This window comes from Salmo salar, chromosome ssa13, assembly GCF_905237065.1.
Source record: "Salmo salar chromosome ssa13, Ssal_v3.1, whole genome shotgun sequence".
Taxonomy (NCBI): Eukaryota; Metazoa; Chordata; class Actinopteri; order Salmoniformes; family Salmonidae; genus Salmo; species Salmo salar.
In genome coordinates this window covers 72,542,633-72,567,956 of record NC_059454.1, presented here as the reverse complement: position 1 = coordinate 72,567,956, position 25,324 = coordinate 72,542,633, and the positions used below count along the sequence as shown (strand labels likewise).

The 25,324-nt window shown below is 41.0% G+C and overlaps 1 protein-coding gene and 1 pseudogene across 2 annotated transcripts; one reads left to right on the top strand and one right to left on the bottom strand.

The window, feature by feature from the left end:
* Positions 1 to 190: 190 nt before the first annotated feature.
* LOC106567716 (E3 ubiquitin-protein ligase rififylin) lies at positions 191 to 13,176 on the bottom strand. Of its 2 annotated transcripts, none has more exons than XM_014137334.2 (7): positions 12,972 to 13,176; positions 10,053 to 10,231; positions 6,321 to 6,458; positions 5,655 to 5,972; positions 5,145 to 5,355; positions 4,878 to 4,901; positions 191 to 4,609 (listed from the first exon to the last, which is right to left on the bottom strand). In XM_014137334.2, exons 2-7 carry the CDS (start codon positions 10,221 to 10,223, stop codon positions 4,428 to 4,430), a joined length of 1,044 nt encoding a protein of 347 aa, XP_013992809.1. In that variant the 5' UTR covers positions 10,224 to 10,231; positions 12,972 to 13,176; the 3' UTR covers positions 191 to 4,427. The 2 variants fall into 2 exon arrangements, with proteins under 2 accessions (XP_013992809.1, XP_013992808.1); XM_014137333.2 differs by lacking the exon at positions 12,972 to 13,176 and adding an exon at positions 11,829 to 11,986.
* On the top strand, positions 13,090 to 25,144 carry LOC106567718 (replication factor C subunit 2-like; annotated as a pseudogene).
* The last annotated feature ends 180 nt before the right edge of the window (positions 25,145 to 25,324 follow it).

The following is a 25,324-nucleotide window of genomic DNA, read 5'->3' as shown; positions in this document are numbered from 1 at the left end:
CACCTCATTGAAGTTGACAAACAGATTTAGTGCAGGGAGGGACATCCCAAGGATCACTGACCTTTTGACATTATTCAATCACAACCGGAAACCCATTAAGCGGTTGACATCTCCTTTTGCACAATTCTTTTTGCAGTTTTTTCATAGGCTTAATTATAGTCTATGGTCATAGACAATCCCAATGTACAAATGGAGTTTAAGTCTGTTGGGGTACTTTATTATATTTTTATCAATATAAAAAATGTCCAACAAAATATATGCACAAGAACATCAATATGTTTAATACATTTTCAAAAATATAGGTTTTTCTGATTTATAAATCCTATTAGCTTCCATTGTAGTTCGGAACTGATCCAGCATTTAGCTCATTTAGCCAATACTGCTGAATACATATTTAAACTACAACAAAGGCAATAGTCCATGCTAGTAATTTGACAAATGTACAACACGCTCAATAATATTTAAAATGATACTGTCGCATGGGATTATTATATACAATTTCACAGTTGTTGAACAAAGTTAAATCAGAGTATACGAAACACAAATAATTCTCCACACATAAAGTTATGAGTCATTCCAAGTGTTTTCAAACTACCTTTTGTCAGAGCAGTCCCCCCCCCCCAAAAAAATGCATGCAAATCTTTCCATTAAAGTTGAACTTCATATGCTAATAATGAACCTTTTTCCCCCTGGGGTGGGATAGTGCAGACTAATTTCCCTGTTCTAATCTAATAACTGGTGGAGGTGTTGTTAAACGCTTTTAGCACAACTCTCCATAGCAAGGCATTTGCCAAAAATATAACTCACTGTTAAAGAATCAAAGACACGATAGATTGTCTGACACGTCCAACATTTCACAATAGTAGATTGATTAGTCTTCCAAATACCAAAACACCTCCATTTTAAAGTCACCAATAACAAATTGATATCAATATCTAGGTCCTCAGACAGTGATAAGAACTACAGGACTCACGTGGCAGACTAGGGACACCTACATCCCACACAAGCATGACATTAAGGTTTTATCTTATGCCTTTTGAGGCCATTGAAATACCATCAGGAAGAAGGCATTATTTAGAAGACATTTCTTTAAATACTCTAATTAGTAGTCTGCTACACATTTGATATACTGTTAAAGGCCCAGTGCAGTCAAAAACATGATCTTCCTTTGTTTTATATATACATTTCCACAATGAGGTTGGAATAATATTGTGAAAATTATGATAATGCCCTTTTAGTGTAAGAGCTGTCTGAAAAGACCGGCTGAAATTTTAGCCTGTTTTGGTGGGAGTTTTGGCCTTCCTGGTGACATCACCATGGGGTAAATTAGTTAAGTTCCAAACCTCTACCAATAAAAACACATTTTCAGTTTTCCCCTCCCCACTCAAACCTCTCCCAGAGTCCTAGCAAAATTCTTGCTTGAGAAATTGCTCTTTGCTAAGAAGCAATTTTTTTTATTTCTTTTAAACAATTTTAAATGAAAACAATCAGTCAGGTACTTAATTGTTACCCAGAAATGATTTGATAGAGATCAAACACATCTGAACTGGACCTCTATCAGACCCTGCCTTTAAATCAGGTACTCAAGGAGCATTACTACCTACACATGTACATGGGCTACAGTATATGTGGAAAATATTAGCTTTCTTTGTTGAAGAGTGTTCTGTTAAGGTAAATTCTACTGTTTGGAATGTTTAGATCTTGGGTTGGGTTTAGCTAAAATGTATGCACAGGTTTTCACATGCACAGAAAACACTCCTCAGAGAGAAGTGACTTGACTGACGGCCTGGCTTGTATAAACTGATGTCCAGGATAAAAACAAGATGGCTGACGATATGTTTGTGAAAAGATCCAGATCTAGTCTCACGACACTGACATATCTTATTTCACCTGCTCTCTACAAACTACATGAGATGATTCATATTGTTCTTGCATGATATTAGCATAGTTATTGACAAAAGACATATCAAACGGACTAGTGTAAAATCTATTTGCGATACTGGCAATTTGGCAGTCACAGTAAGAAATGGTTTTGTTATTGTAAACAACTTAACCCAGTTACATTCAGTTCAGGCAGACCAAGTATCTGGGATAAACAGAGTCTATCCCAGCGGATATGCATTCCCTAAAACAGACACATTAATTAGTATAAGTGCATTTTCCTCATGATCAGTTTTATGGTACATTCATTAGCTATAAAACAAAATGTACAGTAGAAAGACCATTTAAATGCAAACCATTATGTTTCTCTATAATTTTACAACATGTTCCATAAAAAGTTGCAGAGGGCTGCCAAACCATTTCAATTCCAGGCAATTTGAGAAATGCATTGTAATAAAATTGCCTCTAATTTCATATAAATTCAATCTCAATCCATTTACTGAATTGCCTAGAGTTGGAATAGAATTAACCAAGATCCTCCTTAAAGCTAGAATCCTTAGTTGCTACATCCATTTAATGAATGATATATACCCATTGATTTGAAGAATATAACTTAGAAATACCTCATGAGGTAAATTTAACTTGTCATACCCCATGAGAATTCCAAATATAAGCTTGTTTTACTTCAATGTGTATAAACAATGTAAATCTAAACAAACACTGTATAGCCTCAAAACATGGTTAAAACTATAACTTTGATATCATGGATGGTCAGTCCTTAGCTCTGTCTATGAATCTGAGAGTGGTTACATTTCTCCAGGCCCATCCCTCAGCTTTATACTGACACAGAGGCGGGGTGGCCCTTTGTTATTGTTTCAATTATGAATTCTAGCTTTTAAAACACCCCCACGAACAAAGTACATTTGCAGAAAACTGTGATTTAAAACAAATAAATAGTAGATACCACATTTAATCAACTCGTCATTAGGAAATGAGTGTATTCAGTGCACTACGTCAGCTAAGTTAATGAGCACTCTGTTCTGGGGCACTTGCTGATAAGAGAGAGGTGGTGAGAGCCTTGGAATGGAGACATTCTGCTAAACGAGGTCAGTTCTCTTTACCCCAAAGCTAATTTGGGGTAAGGTCATGGAACCAACTTCAAACAGCAAACAATTTATGACACCCAGAGAATAAAAAAAGAAACTGCATATCTACTGTGTGTAGGGTTTACATTTCAGAAAAGATCCCCTTTGTGGCTAATTTAAAGAACTATTAACCATTACTGTCAAGTCAATGCGTGTTCTGTTCCAGTTTTGATACAATATCTGCAAGTTAAAAGGGTAGTTTGACCATAAAAGGGCGAATGAAACCAGGCATAATCCCCTCCTTGACCCTCAAGTACTTTCAGTGAGCTACAAGCAGACACTTGTGGTTAAAGGGCTGTTTCCACTCCTAAGATGTTATGTTCAACCATCACACAGTTCTGTGTCTGAAGGATCACCAATAAGACAGATAAGGCCTGGGTTCTATGCTTAGCAAGTGCACTGCAACCTAAAGATAGCTCTCTGGACCACAAAACCAATTAACACAACAGCTGCTTTGCAGGTACTGAACTCAGTGTGACAATTGGAGGGCGCAAAACAGACCTTACCACTTCAAGTATTCCGTGCAGCACTTAATGCACCAATTTCACAACTACTGCATTGCCTGCATCAAATATTAGCACGGTCATATCCAAGCCTTGCTTGGGGCGATAAGGTTTGAAATAAGCGGTTTTGAGGTTTTCGATATTTTGGTCTCGACACTAACACCGCTTACTTGCACTGTCAAAATGGGGCCCTGAGTGTTGCTTACCATTGGTCAAATAGCACCATTTTCGCCATTCTGTTTTGTTACAAGTGTTGTTAATCACTAGTCAAATAGCACCATTCTGGCCACTCTGTCTGTTTTGCTATTGATATGCATGACAGAGTAGCCTAACATGTTCCCTCTCTTACCAGGATTCAGCATTTCATTCATTGCTAGAACAAATACTTTTTTATATTCATTGCTTGTTATTCGATGCCCTCTGTTTCTCAGCTATGGAACTCAGTTGTTTCCCCGTACACACAAATGCAAAGACAGAAAAATGCAATATAACCTTGCCTGTGTGTGGGGTTGAAAGAAACATGATCTCTACCCAATAACCTCAGAATTTGAAAAGGTACTGCTGCCCTCCCATGCAAAGTGCCAATATAGTTTGGTGTCTGACTGGCACCAATGTGAATACATGATACCTAACTCTTTGAACAACAAAGTTATAGTACTGAAATATTGAGTTCTTGTAAAATGCTGAAAGTGTAGAAACAATAGGTTCAGGTGGAGTAGAAAAACAGAGAACCCAGAAAAGTGGAGACAGGTTATTTCTCTGGAATGGCAGCAAGAGGAAGACTGATTGAATGAGTGAGAGTGTGCATTACAGAGGAGTGTATGCCATCTCTGAGCAGTGGTGGCAGCAATGCCGTTTTGTCCTTGGTATCCACCGTGTCCCTCATTGTGGCCATGCATCAGGACCTGAAGACGTGCACCGCCCGTACCACGTACTGTCTGCAGATGGGGCACTCGCTCATGCGCTTGCCGCACTTGCTGCAGGTGACCATGTGGCCACACTCCAGCAGCACACAGTCAATGGGAGAGTCCATGCAGATCCGACAGAGGTTCTCCTCCTGGCTCTTGGGAGCTGCAGGGTCTATGGCACAACGACATGGAAAAGAGGAGAGGTCTCTATTGAGTGTGGTCTAAATAACTCTATTTGGGTCATCTTTCATTGTTTTATATTTGGCAGGTTGCCCATAACAGGTTACATTTAAGCAGTGTGGGACCAAATGTTTACTACGGATCAATGTATGATTTACATGAACTTCAAGTGTTTCTCAAATTGTGTTCCAGCCCTTTGTCAGTAAAATGGTTTTCATCACCGATTCTCTTGTCTTTTGAACTTGAAACAAGACCCTTACCTTCTTCATTTTTTGTATTTGAAACTGGAAAAAAGAAACAAAGAATTGAACTGATATTAATTTTAAAAGAATCCAGGCTAAAATTCCACATCAGTCATCCCCAGATATAATACAGTATATGCCATTTAGCAGACACTTACAGTAGCCTACAGTGAGTGTATACTTTTTAATACATGTGACCCCAGCGGGAAATCACATCCACTTCCCTGGGATTGCTAGCACCTTTACCAAATGAGCCTCACAGGACCACATCCTGGAAATGCTCACCTAGGTTCTGGAGGTCCTTCTGGTCATTGTAGAGGCGGGTGACCCTCTCCATCAGCTCCCACTTCTCGCAGCAGCCTTTGTAGTTGACAAAGTTGCGGGCCAAGATCTCCTTGAGCTGGCGCACGCTCAGGCCCTCGATATCCTCCACGCGGTTCAGGTCAGACAGAGAGGCTCTGCGGCCGGGCATCAGGATCTCCTCGCTGTCCGATGACTGCAGGAACAGGACAACCATGGAGGTGGGTCAGAATAGTAATGTGTATTTTGTCTGGTTTCTTTTACTTTTGTCTGACCAGTGTATATTTTGTCACATCTTTGAGTTTGTTAACAACAGTGGTATGCTACATTTTAAAACAGGGAAAAATTGATGAATCATAATAACATTGTATTTTGTGTGATCTTTGCATGTCTCTGCTGCTGTCTGACATCGATTATCCTCTTGGTGGTCGTAGGCATCCCTCCATCTAACAGCTACTGATTAATCAATCCCAAAACCTTGAACTTAGTGTTTACCTCTTCATCCTCATCATCCTCCTCCTCCTCCTCTTCTTCCTCGTCAGAGATCTGCTCTGACTCTGCCTCAGGGGCTGATTGCTCTGGCTGCTCTGGGCTCAATGTGTCGGGGCTGGTAGGGCCTTGTGTCTGGGGAGGGGACGGTGTGTCTGGGGAGGGGACATTGTTGTGAGCCCCAGGCTGGGAGGACACGGTCTCACTGCTTCTGCTGGTGCTGGGGGTCTGCTGGCCCAGGACCAGCTCAACCAGCTCCTCCTTTTCCCGGCACGTCTGGGTGGGCACCTCGTGTAGGTGGAGGTAGTCACGCAGCTCCCGCACCTAGTTTTTGGGGTTATTGTTGAATTTCATCTGACACACACTATTTATATTTTTCCTACTCTTCTTGCGTAATTAAAAAAACTCAACCACATTACCATGCTTATAATGCAGTTACTAATGTACTCATGTAACCGTGTCATCATGACAACATCTTAATATAATTTGGTAACTAGTGTAATTAAAGTGTTATTACACAGATAAGAGTAATAGAATGAAAAGTGTTACTGCTTTAGCTTTCACCTGACTTAGCTACAATATATGTAGTTTGACATGTAGCTTAACCTAATGCATTTGTCCTTGTTCATTTGTCATTAAAATAAAAAAAATAAAAAGAGAAAAGTGGCACACCTTGAGTCTCATCAACTGGGCGCGGTCGAAGAGGGTTCCGTGAAATCGCTGACATGTGTGGCAGAGGCGCGGGCGTGGCGGCTCCAGCTGCACCGAGCAGCGGCCACAGAAGTTCTTCTTGCAGTCCACACAGACATGCTGGGGTAGGGAGAAAGGAGGACAAGACACGGTGAGGGTGAAACTCTTACAAAGAAACGAACGGTCCCTGAAAGAATAACACTCCGTGTGTGTGTGCGCCGCACAGCCTTTTGTTCCAGCTGAGCACTAGACTAGAACCTTATTGTTGAGAAGTTGAATCAAAAGTGTTCACCAAAGATGCGGTAAAGAGGTCAATGGGACTTGACAAAAACAATAGAAATGACATGGAAACGCATGGAGGAAAGATGCCATGGGGGGAAAAGATCCCGAATCACCTGATTGCCCCCCAACAAAATTAGCCTACTGTTTATACAGTATGTGTATTTCAAAACTATGTTGGTGTAAAAATCAGACTACAATGCTTGTCAACACCAATACATGTCATCGTCACCAATCAACTGCACTGCAGTTAAAGACAACTTTGACTACCATCACCAATTTCTCTATGCTAGCTATGCTACCAGCTTATACGAACGGGAGTTAGCGTTTAGCAGTCACTGCTTCTAAACCTGAAAATGGACTACTTCTAAATGTTATGCAGCGAAAACACCCAATATATCCAAATCAACTTTAGTAACCACATTGTGGGCCTGTTACAATACATCAATCATGACGGATTTGACGAATATTCACTTTGTTAGATCAGATTTTTTGAATGTGTGCCAATTCGGCGTCCTCCTGTCCCCCACGGTCTGCGTTCCATTACCTCTTTACCGCATCTATACTCTACTAAAACCTATTCAAAAACATCTATACTCTACTAAAACATCTATACTCTACTAAAACCTATTCAAAAACATCTATACTCTACTAAAACCTATTCAAAAACTACTCACAAAAATAACTGGAACCTCTGGCCCACAGCTCTTGGCAAACGTATAGCAAAGATGAGATCTTACTTCCATGTAAACTGGTGACGTAAGTAGGGCTGACCCCAATTAGTCGACTGGTAGATTGTTTGGTCGATAGGCTGTTGGTCGACCAAGATGTTTTTTTTGTCAAGCAGTAGCAAATATATAGAAAACATTTTATGGCAGGAGACACCTGTCTGATTTGCGCCCATCTCAGTGAACTAATCCATTGCGGCGGCCGCGTGGATGGCAGTCCAAGCAGAAGAAGGGGAGGGTGTCTAAGATGCACAACACAAGTCTCTCTCCCGCCAATTTGTGCACATTCATTGTTTCATAACCTCATTGTGTGAATCGTTTGCCTTGATTGTTAGTGTCTATCAATTCCCCATTACATATAACCAGTAGTACCTACATTTACCAATAATTCATCATTTACAATGTTTGTATGGTTATGGTCATTTCTGTTAATGCATTCAATATATTATTATTTGTCTTTTACCGTTCTCATTGTCAGAGTGGACACATTGTTTGCAGAGCCCACAACCTATGCTACACTTGTGAGAAACAACTTTTGCTTTATTTCCTTTCATTTACGAGTTTTGTCAATTTAGTTATTGTCTTTTGTTTGGAGCGCTCGCTCCTGTCAATGTTGAGTAAGGACACGCACCTGATTACGCATAGAAGTAGGCCTATAGGCTACCTGGCCTGCGCTCAAATGTAGCCGTATATACGTTCTCATTAGGGGATCTGATAGTATTTCTGATTGGCTTAACGCACCACGACTAACGAGCTGTGGAGCTTCTCAAAATAACGCTTTCTTCACCTCAAACAGCAAGAAAACAGTCTATTTTTACATCCATCGAGAATGACAATATTTCCTCAATGTATTAGAAAAATCTTTCCAGCCCAACCTTTCGATAACGACTTGGTGCGAAAGGGAACAAGGTCATGCTCTGATCGAGTGGAAACGTCATAAAATAGATCTACCTGATGAGATCTTATACAGCGGTGTCTGTCCCGAGCTCACTGGTGCAGGAAATTCTGAGTGCCCCAAATATTTTATACAATGTTGCAAGTTTGCTAGCAAGAGCTTCAGGCTGGACCCAACTAGTTGATATAATGTTTCAAGTTCGTTGCAGACAGGCCATGTGTAGCCAATGTGATTTATAGGATATTTATTTTTATCAGGATATTTTCTCCCTGCAGGCTGCAATGTTTTTATTTGTTGGCTTTATGTAGGCTATTTTTACATCGTTGGCATTGGCAATACTTTTAGATTTGTATCATTTTCATTTCGATAGAACTTTGATTAACCACATGACAATGATTTTGAGATTCAAAGGCGTTATTACAAATGAAATGAAACCGTTCCATGAAAATGTGCCTATGAAAACCATCAGTGGCAAGCAGATCGGTAGAAATGGTCAGATAAATTGGCATTCCACATGAGAAAGGTTGCCGACTCCTCGTGTAGCCTATTACCGGCAACTTCAGGAGAGTAATGGCAGAATCTACGAAAGCCAGCAGGAGGAGGATGGTCGTTTTTCTCTTCATCTCTGGCTCCCTCTTGAGTAATTTGTGTCTTATTTCATCAAACAGCATCAGACAAGAATATAGTTGATTTTAATAAAACACATAGGATATATATATATAGTACCTGCAAAACACCAGTCTCAACGTCAACAGTGAAGAGGCGACTCTGTGATGCTGGCCTTCTAGGCAGAGTTCCTCTGTCCAGTGTCTGTGTTCTTTTGCCCATCTTAACCTTTTCTTTTTATTGGCTAGTCTGAGATATGGCTTTTTCTTTGCAACTCTGCCTAGAAGGCCAGCATCCCGGAGTCACCTCTTCACTGTTGACGTTGAGACTGGTGTTTTGCAGGTACTATTAATTTCTCAGAACAACAATAGACTGACGAGTTTCAGAATAAAGTTATTTGTTTCTGGCCATTTTGAGCCTATAATCAAACCCACAAATGCTGATGAGCCAAATACTCAAACAGTCTAAAGAATGCCAGTTTTATTGCTTCTTTAATCAGATCAACAGTTTTCAGCTGTGCTAACATAATTGCAAAAGGGTTTTCTAATGATCAATTAGTCTTTTAAAATGATAAACTTGGATTAGCTAACACAAAGTGCCATTGGAACACAGGAGTGATGGTTGCTGATAATGGGCCTCTGCACACCTAGGTAGATATTCCATAAAAAATCTGCCATTTCCAGCTACAATAGTCATTTACAACATTAACAATGTCTACACTGTATTTCTGATCAATTTGATATTATTTTAATGGATATTTTTTGTTGCTTTTCTTTCAAAAACAAGGAAATTCCTAAGTGAGCTCAAACTTTTGAACTGTAGTGTACATCTGTTAGTGATTTAAACAGCCCTCAACTTCAACTTCCTGCTTTGATTGATTCAGAAATACAGTCACTATTGTAGAAGTGTCGACTAGTGCTGTATTTGAATGTGAGCATCACTGTGTTCTAAGGCTGACTAGTACAGGCCCAGTTACTGATACAGTGAATCTGTGAATCATAAGTCTCAATTCTAGTAACTCTGTTGACAAGCAAATCTGTTATTTTGGAGTCTGTAGCAGCACATCTGTATCAAATCCTCTTGGGTCTATGCTGTTCCAGAGTTTCAAGTCACACTCTGCTACCCACATTTCAGATGAGAGCTGGCCAGCCAGCCCTCCTTTACAATATTAATCAGGATATTACCCATTGGTTCAGTGCCTGTTACCTTTATAGCAATGGTGTCAAAATGGCCTCCGCAGGCCTTGCACAAATGTTCGGGAGAGATCGGGGATTGGCTGTTGCCCGAGTTTGTGTAGGCCTGGCGCCATGAGCTGCCGTTTTCTTCCACTGTGGCGGTGGGTTCTAAACAGGACCAGCTACAACAGGATGTCCACATGCTCCTGCCTGTTCACACAAAATACATACCCAGGAAATTACATCACTTTCTCATGGAATTAGAATCTTTATTCTAATTCTACGGACTTACATCACAAAAGGTGCCTAGTAGGGAAATTGAATTGCAGAATAGTGTAGCATTGCTTTCAGATGAATTATGTAGATGTGTATGTACTGTAATCCCATTCTGTATTACGTGAAATGTTTTTATTTGGAACAATCAACATTGAAGGGGCAATATTTCACTCTCTAAATAAATAATATAATCAAACCCAAGATTATAAAGACTTTGTATTACATTCCTTTTGTTGCAATCAAGTGCAGGAGATTATATCAGTGGTGCGCAGGGGAATGATTGTAATCAAATAGGACAGAGCCAAGAAACCTTCAGCCATTATTTGAAATGTTTAAGTAAAGCACAACCTGAAATTAATTAAATGAAAACAACTGATAGCCTGTGGACTTTAATTCACTGAAAAAAACTCACAATTTCAACACAACTCTTAGCTACATTCAGAGCTGTTTCCATTATGGCCTATAATTTGCTCCTACGCTCAGACAATCACAGTAGGAGCAAACAGGAACAAATGTATGATCAGATCTGTGGCCAACTGAGTTCAGGAACAATGAGAGTGCTGTGTGTCATTGTTATCAGGGCTAGAATTATGCATGCCTGATACTCTCCCTCAGTTAAAAGGGGCCAAACGTGAAGTTAGAAAACTGTTAAAACTGTTAAAACGTATGTGTGAGGAGAGTGAATGCTGATAGCTACATTTTATACTGTATGTATAGGCTTGGAAACATAACGAATGTAGCTTTCATATCAGTGAGAAATCAAATGTTTTTTAAGTTTAAATTACTACACCCCTTTATAAGGTTAGGGTTCCCACAAGCCCATATCTCCATGTTATATCACTTGTTTACAAAAGACAGACTGAAGGCCTAGGCAGCCAATTAGCTATCTAGTTTGCTCTGAACACCTGTGTGTAAGGATAACTGGGGAGGAAGTGTAGTTCTGCAAATGGAGGCACACATAGCTTGTGGATCTGTGCAAAACTGCTACAATAAGTATATTTTTATTTTAAAGATTATTTCTTGCTGATATGAAAGATAAGGGGCATATCAGCATGTTTCGAAAACCGGTTTGAACGCGATGATTAACGTTCTAAACATTAAAACACAATATCAGAATTGTAGTTCACATGAAGCCAATAGTGGGCGAATGTAACAGCGGAAAACCCTACATACGGAGAAGGGTTTTCGATAGCTATTGTAGTTTAAGCCGACCGTATGTTGTCATTTTCAAATATACTTTGGTCCATTGCCTCTAACTTAATCATAGATCATACTATTTATCTTGTGTTAACTTAATCCCACTTCCTGGATTTTATTTACAACCCTTACTAGCTGTATTTGATCTTAACGCTAAAACTTCGGTGGAAGTTACGGTGATGCGCCTGCAGTTTCTGTTTCTGGCAATAGTTTGAAGTTCTATTCCTGATATGAAATGCCGCATGTTGCTTACCAACTGAACTGTAACAATGTATCAACTCTGTGGCTCTCTAAAAGAAACCTGTCGACAAGTTTATTACATGAAAATTCTTACCTGTCGACAGGTAGGACCTAGGCACAGAAAATTGTTGTGTGGCCTATTTAGAAAAGTCTACGACAAATGCAGGCTACCAAAATACTTTTTTCTGTAACAGTCAACTCCAGGAAGAACCCGACACAGCAACATTCCCCAGCGCTTCCACTCCCCGCCTAGCCAATCACCGCCTCCCGTTGCCAACCACGCAGGAAGCACACGCCCAGTATTTGAAATTGTACCAAAAAGAAAGTACAGTAGCAGCGCACCTGTGATTCACAAACTAGTCTAGTAGTGCTTAGGAATTATGAAATGGTGGTCTCTGATTAGTGTAATGGTGGATCAGGGAAAAAAATAAACTAGGAAATTAAATTAACATTTTTCATGCTCAGAATGATTTTTTGTTGTTGTTGTAGACTATCATTATTTTAAGGCAATTAATGCGTTATTATTTTGTATTGAAATCGTCATACATTAATCTAATGAATAATTCGGGGTATTCTGTTGTACATGGCATCTTATTGAGAGAAACTCAAATTAAATATTCTAAAAACATAACAATGAATAGGCCTATTGGCTGTCTTCCCTAGCCTATTTTCTAAATACAATAGGCTACTTCTCTCCCACTTAGGATCGATGTAGGCTAAATGTACTGTACAACGGGTGTTGATTTAATACAATCTATAATAATTGCTGTTTTAATTATACTACAATGTGCCTGCGTAGTGGTGACGCCTACAATAACTTGGACAGTGGTGAGTAGGCATAGCCCTCCTAAACTGCACATTGCAAAATGCAAATCAAACCATCATCAGTAGATTTTTTTTTATTCCAAAATAATAGATACATAAGTGCGTACACAATATAGTGAGATACATAGTCTACATTGAACTATCCCTGTGTATGACGCAAGGGCGTGTGATCGTCTCTTTAGGAATGGTCCTGATGCTGCATGATGTTTCATTCCACCCAGCCATTTCGAATGGGATATCCCAGATCATTGCCAAAAGCGTGGGACAAAAATTAGGGGTGGCATCTTTGAACAATATAGGGGATATGCCTCCATTTTGTGATGATTTGACATCATGCAACAACTAACTGAGATTTTGACATTCCTCACTCTAACTAGCTTGACAGATCGTAGTGATGCGCAAGCGATCTTACCTGGGTGACCCGGAGCAAATCCTCTTTGTAACAGCCATCTCGTATTGCTGAGTTCAGTTTGGCATCAATGTTGAATCAATCACACACATGCGATGTCTCAAACCAGGTTTTTTGGCGTAGCCTTGGTCCACTGTGTTGTTCGATGTCTGGCCATACAACCGGTTGGCTAAAAATCTACTGATGGAGGACAACTAGCATCTTCAAGGAAATGACGTCAGTTTAGCGCCAGTTATTTGTTTCCTGCCGTGGCGGGAAGAACTGCAGCCGAAAACATGGACGTGGCGATGAATGAGGCAGATTCTGAGCAAATTCAAACAGAAGTTCAACCGAAGAAAGATGAGGACACTGCGAAAGTGTCTAGCAATGGATATGAGCTGCCATGGTAAGGTTTACAAGCTAGTTAGTTGCAGTATTGTTGTATTTATTTACGGACTCAAATAGCAATGGATATGATCTGCAATGGTGAGATTTACAAGCTAGTTAGTTGCAGTATTTTGGTATTTATTAGCGGACTCCAATTGCTCATCATGGCTAGCTAGCAGTGGTAATGGATCATTTGAGTAGATAGGTGATGGGCCGTTTCAAGCTTGCTACTTTCGTTTTCGAGATGATCGAGTTGTGTCGAGAAGAGCTGGATTCGACATTGTGTATATTTCTTCTGAACACATCTGTTTTGTTGGCAATGTAAATCAAAATACTTACATTTATGTTCGCTAGTTGGACAGACAAACGCCACCGATACTAAACTGTAAACCAATCAAAACTCGTAATATTCACGGTGTTATCTGCTGATCACGTCTGCCAATTACGTTATCCATCTCGAGAAACTGCTATCAGATAGATTACAAATAAATAAAAATGACTAACAATTTACACTGAACACAAATATAAACGCAGCATGTAAAGTGTTGGTCCCATGTTTCATGAGCTGAAATAAAAGATCCCAGAAATGTTCCATATGCACAAAAAGCTTATTTCTCTAAAATGTTGTGCACAAATGTGTTTACATCCCTGTTAATGAGTATTTCTCCTTTGCCAAAATAATCCACCCACCTGACCGGTGTGGCATACCAAGAAGCTGATTAAACAGCACGGTCATTACATAGGTGCACCTTGTGTTGGGGAAAATAAAAGGCACTCTAAAATGTGCAGTTGTCACACAACATAATGCCACAGATGTCTCAAGTTTTGAGGGAGCGTGCAATTGCCATGGTGACTGCAGGAATGTCCACCAGAGCTGTCCACCATTTCTGCAAAAACTTTCAGAAAACGTTTCAGGGAGCTCATCGTCCTGACAGGCGACTTAACCAACTTCTTCAGTGGGCAAATGCTCACCTTCGATGGCCGCTGGCACGGTGGAGAAGTGTGCTCTTCACGGATGAATCCCAGGTTAACTGTACCGGGCAGAAGGCAGACGACATGTCGGCGAGCGGTTTTCTGATGTCAACGTTGTGAAGAGAGTGCCCCATGGTGGGGGTATGGGCAGGCGTAAGCTACGGACAATGAACCCAATTTTCATTTTATCAATGGCAATTTGAAAGCACAGAGATACCGTGACGAGATCCTGAGGCCCATTATCGTACCATTCATCCATCACCTCATGTTTCATATTTCAGCATGATTATGCACAGCCCCATGTCGCAAGGATCTGTATGCAATTCCTGGAAGCTTACAATGTCCCAGTTCTTCCATGGCCTGCATATTCACCAGACATGTCACCCATTGAGCATGGTTGGGATGCTCTGGATCGACGTGTTCGACAGCATATTCCAGTTCCCGCCAATATCCAGCAACTTCACACAGCCATGGAAGAGTGGGACAACGTTCCACAGGCCACAATCAACAGGCTGATCAACTCTATGCAAAGGAGATGTGTTGCGCTGCGTGAGGCAAATGGTGATCACACCAGATAATGACTGGTTTTGTGAGGTATCGGTGACCAACAGATCCATATCTGTATTCTCAGTCGTGAAATCCATAGATTAGGGTCTAATTTATTTATTTCAATTGACTGATTTGCTTTTATATGAACTGTAACTCAGTAAAATCTTTGAAATGTAGCGTTTTTATTTTTGTTCAATATAGATATATAAATGTGATACCATCAATGCAAGCTGTAAAATGACTCCCAACTTAGAACACAGCAACCTTTTAGTAATGTAGCTAGCTTACTAGTTACAACAAGCAGATGTGTTGCTAGCTAGCAGGAGCAGATGGATTTATCACTAGCTAGCATGTCATTCTGGGACAAGGAGTGTTTTAGTTTTCAGTTTATTCCAAGTAATAATTGAAGACTACAAAAACCTATAGGACAAGTAGTGTAAATCTACTACAGTCACCAAGGCAGGACCCACTCATTTCATTCATACTGACAAATAAGAAATGCCACATTATCCCTGTCAGTAGTCGGATAATTGCAGAGCACCCTGCCTCAGACTGTCATGATGTTCATTTTCTAGCTCACAAACTACATTCCTTTGCTGTGATGATTTCTTTCATTCATTCTTGTCTTACATGATCTAGTCAGCTCTCCTGTGTCCTACTCCCAGAGATCAACCATGGGCTGATTAATTCACCTGTCAGGAGAACCATCCTACTGCAGTTTGAACTAGCCCTTCTGTCACCATTTCGACATTGAGACCACATGCATTTGCCTATTTCGAATCCCTGAGCCAACTAGGTGAAGACGGTCTGTGCCTTAGTTCCACCTGTAAGTCGTTCTGGATAAGAGCATCTGCTAAATTACTCAAATGTAAATGTCTCTCTACATCAGTCAACTACATTGACTCAAATAACCAACTCACCATCAAGCTTTGATTATTTGAATCAGCTGTGTAATGCTAGGGCAAAAAACAAAGCATGCATGGGGGCAGGACCAAGTTTGGGTAACCCTGATCTAAACCACCTAAATATACTCACATTTCACTGAACATTTTTAGTATTTTAAACTCAAACATTTATTTCACAACTGCTTTTACAGTATATAATCCTACAGCCTCTTTATCATTCTCCATACTTTATATTCCAATGCATCCAACATTATGCATGCCCACCATGGTATTGGCCATCCAACATTATGCATGCCCACCATGGTATTGGCCATCCAACATTATGCATGCCCACCATGGTATTGGGCAGCTGCTATTTGAGAATTCATCTGGTTTAGAAATCAAACTGTGGCTCGTTTTTTGTTGTTGAGCAGATTGTATTACAATATATGCTATATTTGTAGACTATGCCATATGTATTGACTAATAAGCATATGTCGTTTTAAAACTTCCATTCTAGTATGCATGACACGCACATCTCTCTACATGCATTTATTTGTGTTTCTATGCAAAGTATATGATTGAATGTTTCTTTAAGCCTGCAGCTGGTTACTTGAAGTGAGACATGTAATCATGCCAAAACATGATTTAAACATTTAAATTCACTGATAGAGCGATAACTAATGAAACACAAATTGACACTTACAGTAGCTGGCTAGGCTAGTCTGTAACATTGACTAGCTTTCATTAAATTGGCTAAAATCGTCAACAGAGTTACCTCTTCGTATGATCAAGACAATTCGTATTGCATGCTGCATATTTCAATTGCAGTTGAAAAAAAATCTTTATCTTATTTCAGTCTGGGAGCTAGCTAGCGTTGTAGATAGAAGCAGGCCATTGGCTGCCTTCATCACAAGGGGTATGTAGGGGAGTTCTGATTGGTTCCAAGTTTAGTAGTTCCGTAAATCTACCTGAGCAGCCGTGTTGAAATATTATGAGAAAGTACAAGAATTGAAGATGCCAACAAATGTTATAGTCATAAAAAAAAGTCATATACAGAAAATCAGCTCCTCCCTCCGAATCCCCGAGCTGACAAGGTAAAAATCTGTCGTTCTGCCCCTGAACAAGGCAGTTAACCCACTGTTCCTAAGCCGTCATTGAAAATAAGAATTTGTTCTTAACTGACTTGCCTAGTTAAATAAAGGTAAAATAAAAAAATAGTTCCACAACGTAAGATCCTAGCATTGTAGCTAGCTAGCTAATAGCACTAAAATGAATATTCGCTATGAAAACAGCCATTATGCATGCCTCTCAAAAAGTACCCAGCGTTAGCTATGTAATGTTACGCTCTAAGCATCTCATTGGAGCAAAAGCTAGCGCTGCTAGTCCACGCAATTGTGTAAATCACTATGAATTGCTTGTTGATTAGCTTTGAAGTGAGTCTGTTGGGATAATGTTCCAACAGACTCGCTTAGTTGCCATCAAAGCTAGTTGCTGATAGCTATGCTTGTTCTGAATATCTCACAGGGTTGACAAATACAGACCATTGAAGTTGAATGAAATAGTAGGCAACGAGGAGACTGTTAGCAGATTGGAGGTAAAGTATCCTCAATATTTTAAGTTTCAATATTTTTTGCTAAATAATAGCCAAATATATGATTTTTTTGTTGTTGTTCCCTTCTCTCCTATAGGCGTTTGCCAGAGAGGGAAATGTACCCAACATCATTATTGCAGTGAGTGACTGACCGGATTCATTCTTTCATCATAACGATTTGATATTACATACTGACATGTTGGTGCAGCGGAGTAATGTTATGCCATCTTTCATATGGCACCTCCTTTTTTTTTCCTTTTTTTTAAACATAAGTATCATTATTATAGGATCCCCCTGTACAGCAAAGACCACTAGTATTCTGTGTTTGGCGTGAGCTCTTCTAGGCCCAGCCATGAAAGATGCTGTCCTGGAACTAAATGCTTCCAATGACAGGTAAGAGCAAGTGATGTCTGCCATGAAAAATGTCACACTGGCATACTTAAAGGAAAGATTCACCCATTTTGAATGTTATATTGTATTTGTTCACCTCCGAAGGACGTTCTATAGATTCCCCGGGGTCATTTCATGTGTATCTGAGCTATTCTGTGTTCAAGCAGGCAGAAATACAGCCGGTATGGTGCATTTTCATCATTATACTAGCTGTATTTCTGCCTGCTTGAGTAGCTTAGATACACATGAATCCATGAAATAACCCCGGGAATCTATAGAACATCGCTCAGAGGTCAAATCAAAGTTTATTGGTCGCATACACAAATATGCAGATGTTTCTCAGGTGCAGTGAAATGCTTGTGTTTCTAGCTCCAACGGTGTAGTACTAATACTTGTTCTAGTAGTGTCTTGTAAGCCCATATGGGCTTTAAATAAATCGTATTAATCAAAATCAAATACCCAGCAATAGAAAACGATACACACGTGATCTAAAAAGTTTTTTTTTAAATGTCGGAACGAATCCAATTAACAACACAAATAGCACTGTAACAGTAATCCAAATGCAATCATTTTTCATTTCATTTTAGTCATTTAGCAGACGCTCTTATCCAGAGCGACTTACAGTAGTGAATGCATACATTTCATACATTTTTTTTTCTGTGCTGGCCCCCTGTGGGAATCGAACCCACAACCCTGGTGTTGCAAACACCATGCTCTACCAACTGAGCTACAGGGAAGGCTATCTATACACATCTACACCAAATGTATTTACACTAGATATACCAGGAATGCTATGTACAGCTGTAGATACACTGGATTCTTGACATCTGCTCTATATCAATAAATATGTGTGCATAAACGCTGTAGCTAAAATGCAATGTACAGTAGTAGAAATATTAGGAGCTATGTCGAGAATACCGTATATAAATACACAGTACAAAACCCCATAGCGAAATGGATAGAATTGCAGGAAATTAGATTCCGGTCCTGAATGTACAAAACGTTAGGAACACCTGCTCTTTCCATGACAGACTTACCTGGTGAAAGCTATGATCCCTTATTGATGTCACTTGTTAAATCCACTTCAATCAGTGTTGATGAAGGGGAGGAGACGGGTTAAATAATCCGTTTTAAGCCTTAAGACAATTGAGACATGAATTGTGTGTGTGGCATTCAGAGGGTGAATGGGCAAGACAAAATATTTCTGTGCCTTTGAACGGGGTACGGTAGTAGGTGCCAGGCGCACTGGTTTGAGTGTGTCAAGAACTGCAACACTGCTGGATTTTTCACGCTCAACAGTTAACCCTGTGTATCAAGAATGGTCCACCACCCAAAGGACATCCAGCTGTGGGAAGCATTGGAATCAACATGGGCCAGCATCCCTGCGGAACGCTTTCGACGCCTTGTAGAGACCATGCCCCTGACACATTGAGGCTGTTCTGAGGGCAAAGGGGGGGTGTAACTCAATATTAGGAACGTGTTCCTAATGTTTTGTGCACTCGGTGTTTATGTATGTGAAGGGTGTGTATGGACAGTATGTGAATAGAAAAGGTGTGATAGTGTGTATAGCAATAGTTATATAGGATGAGCCATGACTAGAATACAGTATACAAATAAAGTGGGTAGAACAGTATGTAAACATTATTAATGTGACCAGTGTTCAGTGATTATGTACATAGGGCTGTGGTCTCTAAGGTGCAGGGTAGAGTACCGGGTGGTAGCCGGCTAGTGACAGTGTCTGAGGTTCAGGGCAAGGCACACTGGGTGGAGGCCGGCTAGTGGTGACTGTTTAACAATCTGATGGCCTGGAGTTAGAAGCTGTTTATCAGCCTCTCAGTCACCAGTACTCTCTCTACTTTCTAGATGGTGGCGGGGTGAACAGGCTTTGACTTGGGTGGCTGAGGTCCTTGATGATCTTCTTGGCCTTCCTGTGACACCGGGTTCTGTAGATGTCCTGGAGGGCAGGCAGTGATGATGCCTTGGGATGACCGCACCCCCCTCTGGAGAGCCCTGCAGTTGCGGATGGTGCATTTGCCGTACCAGGCGGTGATACAGCCCGACAGCATGCTCTCAATAGTGCCTCGCTAGAGGTTCGCGAGGGTCTTAGGTGCCAAGCCGAAAAGGCGCTGTTGTGCCTTCACCACACTATCTGTGTGAAGGGACCATTTCAGGTCGTCAGTGATGTGCACACCGAGGAACTTTAAGCTTTTGACCCTCTCCACTGAGGCCCCGTCGATGTGGATGGGGGCACGCCCTCTCCTTTCTCCTGCCGTCCATGATCCGCTCCTTCCCATTTGTTGTCGTTGAGGGAGAGGTTATTTCACTGGCACAACTCCGCCAAGGCACTCACCTTCTCCCTATAGGCTGTCTTGTCGTTGGTAATCAGGCAGGCCTACCACTGTTGTGTTGTCAGCAAACTTGATTGAATTGGAGACGTGCGTGGCCACGCAGTCATGGGTGAACAGGGAGTATAGGAGAGGGCTGAGCACGCGCCACTGTGTTGAGGATCAGCGGAGTGGAGGTGATGTTTCCTACCTTCACCACTTGGGGCCGGCCCGTCAGGAAGTCCAGGACCCAGTTGCACAGGGAGGGGTTCAGACCCAGGACCTGAGCTTAGTGATGATCTTGGAGGGCACTATGGTGTTGAAGGCTGAGCTATAGTCGATGAACAGCATTCTTACATAGGGATGCACAAATATGATAACAAATCAAAAATGGGTGAGTCTTTCCTTTAACTGCACAACCTATGAGTCCAGGAGCTGCATTTCGGGTTAAAATCATGTTGCTTTAGACAGTGAAGCCTACACCACCACATTGTCATCCATCTTCCTCAGAGGCATCGATGTAGTTCCAAACACGATTAAGATGTTTGCCCAGCAGAAAGTCACCCTCCCTAAAGGGAGACACAAGATCATCATCCTGGATGAGACTGACAGGTAAGACCCCCTGAGGGTCACGACAGCTAAGCTGATCTAGTGTACCTATAATGGCTGTGTCTGTAAAGGCTGTTCTTGTCTCCAGCATGACAGACGGAGCCCAGCAGGCCTTGAGGAGGACCATGGAGATCTACTCTAAAACCACACGCTTCGCTCTGGCGTGCAACGCCTCCGACAAGATCATAGGTGAGGGTCCTAACCGTACAATACAATGACGCTGTCGAATTGAATAGGGAACTAAGTGTAAGGTCACATTATCTTTTCTCTGTCCTGATGGTCCTCCGTGTTGCTCTGCCCCTTCCTCCACAGAGCCCATCCAGTCACACTGCGCGGTCCTGCGCCACACCAAGCTGAGGGACGAGCAGGTCATGACGCGTCTGCTGGAGGTGGTGGAGAGGGAGAACCTGGTCACCAGCAATGACTGCCTGGAGGCCATCATCTTCACCGCCCAGGGAGACATGAGAGACATGGGGGAAAAGGGCCAACTGTCCTCCGTGTTGACACTAAGGGTTCCATGAGAATAGCCTTCTTGTTACCATTCCAACTAGATTGGGAATGTCTTAGGATGTTTTGGTGTCAACAAGTTACCCGTTTTTAAAATATCAAGTTTGTTGAACACTGCATCTATCCATGGGAGGGTTTGCGGCTTTTTGCCAGACAAATTGACCTAGAGAAAAAATCTATCCAATTGCAAAATAATGCTTTTCATTCATTGATGGAAATATCAGTCAATGGAAATACATTTGACCGTCAAGTTTATCGGTCTCCTGATTAATGAGCAACATTTTGGGGAATTAAATTGGGGCGTGTGTATTTCCGTTAGTTGTCATGTATCTTAATTATCACACGCACAGCATACAGAGCAGAATATCACTTGTCAGACAGCGCTGCTGCAGCTCCTTGCTGCTGGAGTGAAACGCGCTTTTATCAGGTCAGTTATTGCGCAACAATTCTAAATGCAATCGCGTGTTGAGAACAATTTTGATGCCCTCGATTAAATAGCTATTTTTCTTTCCCAACTGGTAATTGAAGCACGCCTCCCATTCACCATTCAAGTGTATAGGAAACGGTAGGCAGGCTGTCAGCGCGTCACACCACTTTGTAACTTGAGCTTGAGGCAGTATACTTCATATTATGAGGCATGTCTTACCGTGCTTCAATCCGACCATAGAAACGTGGAGGCAATTATTTGACAGACTTGAAACCAGCATTTCTCTCCTGTTCTATTTGGTTTTCATAACTTTCTTTCGTTGTCCAGGAGCCAAAGGCACAATCCTACCGTAGTTGTATCTTTAGAGTCCCCCTCTTTAAGTTTCTAACAGATTTTCATCTCTATCACATATGGAACCTCTTGCATCAGGTGCACTGTTTAGAACGGTGTTTTCCTGCCAATTGCATTTTGGGAAGTGTTTGAAAAGGATGTTTTATTGGCTGCTTCATTACAGGAGTTGCATGTTCTGTTAAGATGAATTACCATAATGTAACTGTGATTTCTGTCATTCTGAACACTGGGTGGACACCCCAATGGGTTGGTAAATGAATCTTTCCGGTTACGTTGTCCGGCGCCACCGAAACCCTCATCCATGGCTGCTCATAGTGGCTGTACTTTTTGGGGGGCCAATTAAAGTTTGGCTGAGACGTGAGAAACTATAATAATAACTTGAGCTTTCTTTAATTTTTATTTTTTTCATCAGGCGCTGAATAACCTACAATCCACAAATTCCGGTTTTGGCTACATCAATAGCGAAAATGTGTTCAAGGTACGGTTCTGTTACCTAACCGGTCTTATTTTGTCATTTTAGAAGGCAAAATTGGCAATGCGTAGGGTCTGTTTCAAAGGAAAGACAAGTACATTTGTTTGTTTTTGTTCAGGTGTGCGATGAGCCACACCCACTGTTGGTGAAAAGCATGCTGGAACACTGTGTCAATTCCAACATTGATGAGGCTTACAAGGTATTGCGATCCTCTTTACAATAACAATCAAAACCGAATGAGTGTAATATTCCTCCTGATGAATAACCCTTATTTCTCTAACCGTTAAGTATGGTTCTTAATTAAAGTGATCAATAACTGCTCAGTTTATAATGTATAGTAGGACCATATAGCTGATTAATATTCATGTGTACCTCTCCCTTAGATTATTGAGCAGCTGTGGGCCCTGGGTTACTCCCCTGAGGACATAATCGGCAACATCTTCAGAGTGTGTGAGACTTTCCAGATGTCCGAGTATCTTAAGTTGGCGTTCATCAAGGTAAGAGACATGGTAAAACATTTGCAGTTGTACAGTGAGCTCAAAAAAAATGCTAATCTCCCCTGTTATAGTAATGGTGAGAGGTTAGCATGTCTTGGGGGTATGATATTTGAGTTTTGAGAGTTTTAAGTTCCTCGGCGTACACATCACGGGCAAACTGAAATGGTCCACCCACACAGGCAGCGTGGTGAAGAAGGCGCAGCCACGCCTCTTCAACCTCAGGAGGCTGAAGAAATTCTGCTTGTCACCAAAAACACTCACAAACTTTTACAGATGCACAAACGAGAGCATCCTGTCGGGCTGTATCACCGCCTGGTACGGCAGCTGCTCCGCCCATAACCGTAAGGCTCTCCAGAGGGTAGTGAGGTCTGCACAACGCATCACCGTGTGCAAACTTCCTGCCCTCCAGGACACCTACACCACCTGATGTCACAGGAAGGCCAAAAAGATCATCAAGGACAGCAACCACCCGAGCCACTGCCTTTTCACCCCGCTATCATCCAGAAGGCGAGGTCAATACAGGTGCATCAAAGCTGGAACCGAGAGACAGCTTCTATCTCAAGCCATCAGACTGTTAAACAGCCATCACTAACATTGAGTGTTTGCTGCCAACATACTGACTCAACTCAACCCACTTTAATAATGGAAAAATTGATGTAATCAATTTATCACTTGGCACTTTATATTAGATAATGTTTACATAACCTACATTATTCATCTCATATGTATATACTGTACGCTATACCATCTACTGCATCTTGCCATCTTGATGTAATTAGATGTATCACTAGCCACTTTAAACAATGCAACTTTATATAATGTTTTCATAACCTACATTACTCATCTCATATGTATATACTGTACTCTATACCATCTACTGCATCTTGCCATCCTGATGTAATGTATCACTAGCCACCTTAAACAATGCTGCTTTATGTTTTCATACCCTACAATACTCATCTCATATGTATATATTGTACTCCATACCATCTATTACATCTTGCCTATGCCGTTCGGCCATCACTCATTTATATATTTTTATGTACATATTCATTTTCATTCCTTTATACTTGTGTGTACAAGGTAGTTGTTGTGGAATTGGTAGATTACTTGTTAGATATTACTGCATGGTTGGAACTAGAAGCACAAGCATTTCGCTACAATTGCATTAACACCTGCTAACCATGTGTATGTGACAAATAAATTTGATTAGATTTTTGATATAAAATGCTAATCTCCCATGTTATAGTAATGGTGAGAGGGGTATGATATTTGTGCGTCTTTCTCACTCATCATTCACAATTCAGGATCATCTGTAATCATGGTAGCATCCACATTAATGTAGAAGTGTTTAAAAGCATTCTATTCTTATTTACAATAGAAATAATCTGAAACACAACCAAAACAAACTGCAAATGCATCCAACAAATTTGGAGAGTCACAAGCTTGTAGTCATTGCGTGCTAGGAATATGGGGCCAAATACATAACTTTTTACTACTAGTGAATTTGTCCCCTAAAATGGAGGGGACTATGTACAAAAAGTGCTGTAATTTCTAAACGGTTCACCCAATATGGATGAAAATACCCTACAATTAAAGCTGACAGACGCACTTTAACCTCGTATCATTTCAAATCCAAAGTGATGGAGTATAAAGCCAAAACCAACAAAACGTGTCACTGTCCCAATACTTTTGTTGCTCACTGTACATTATGTACATCTCTGGTTGGGTGAACAAAATGGCAGAAAAGTGCCAGACTTGGCATAGGAAAGTAAGCCACACCATAGTATTAATCAATTTCGCTTCGGCATCGCTCTCCTTGTTTACTTGGTATTGTCCCTTTTCTCAGGAGATGGGATACACCCACATGAAGGTGGCGGAGGGCGTGAACTCCCTAATGCAGATGGCAGGCCTCCTGGGTCGACTGTGCAGCAAGACGGCCACCCCTGCTCTCAGCTAACACCGCACCCACCCATCGTCTCTCCCCACCTGTCTCTTTCTCTCCTGGGTTGTGTTCATTACGAAAACATAAGTTACTTATTGAGCATGTCCAGGTTGTCCTTCCCTGTTTCAGTGCAGTTTCTTGCGTTGACGTAACATTTCTGGGTTAAATACATTTTGTATTTTATACAAGCATGTTAATGTAAATACTATTGAAAATCACTTCTGTAATAAATCAATGTTTTTTTATGACCTGACAGATCACATTAGTCTATAAAGAGGTTGTACATTTATAGGTTTTGTAGTAAGGACTTATTTATTAATACACACTGACAATGTAATTTTTTTCGGAGCATTCGGAGCTGTCTCGTATTCAGGTTGTATGACTAGATGGTGACAGTTACACAGTAACACTAAAACAATCAAAAATACTGTACATCAGGGATGGGCAACATTGATGGGGTGGGGGCCAC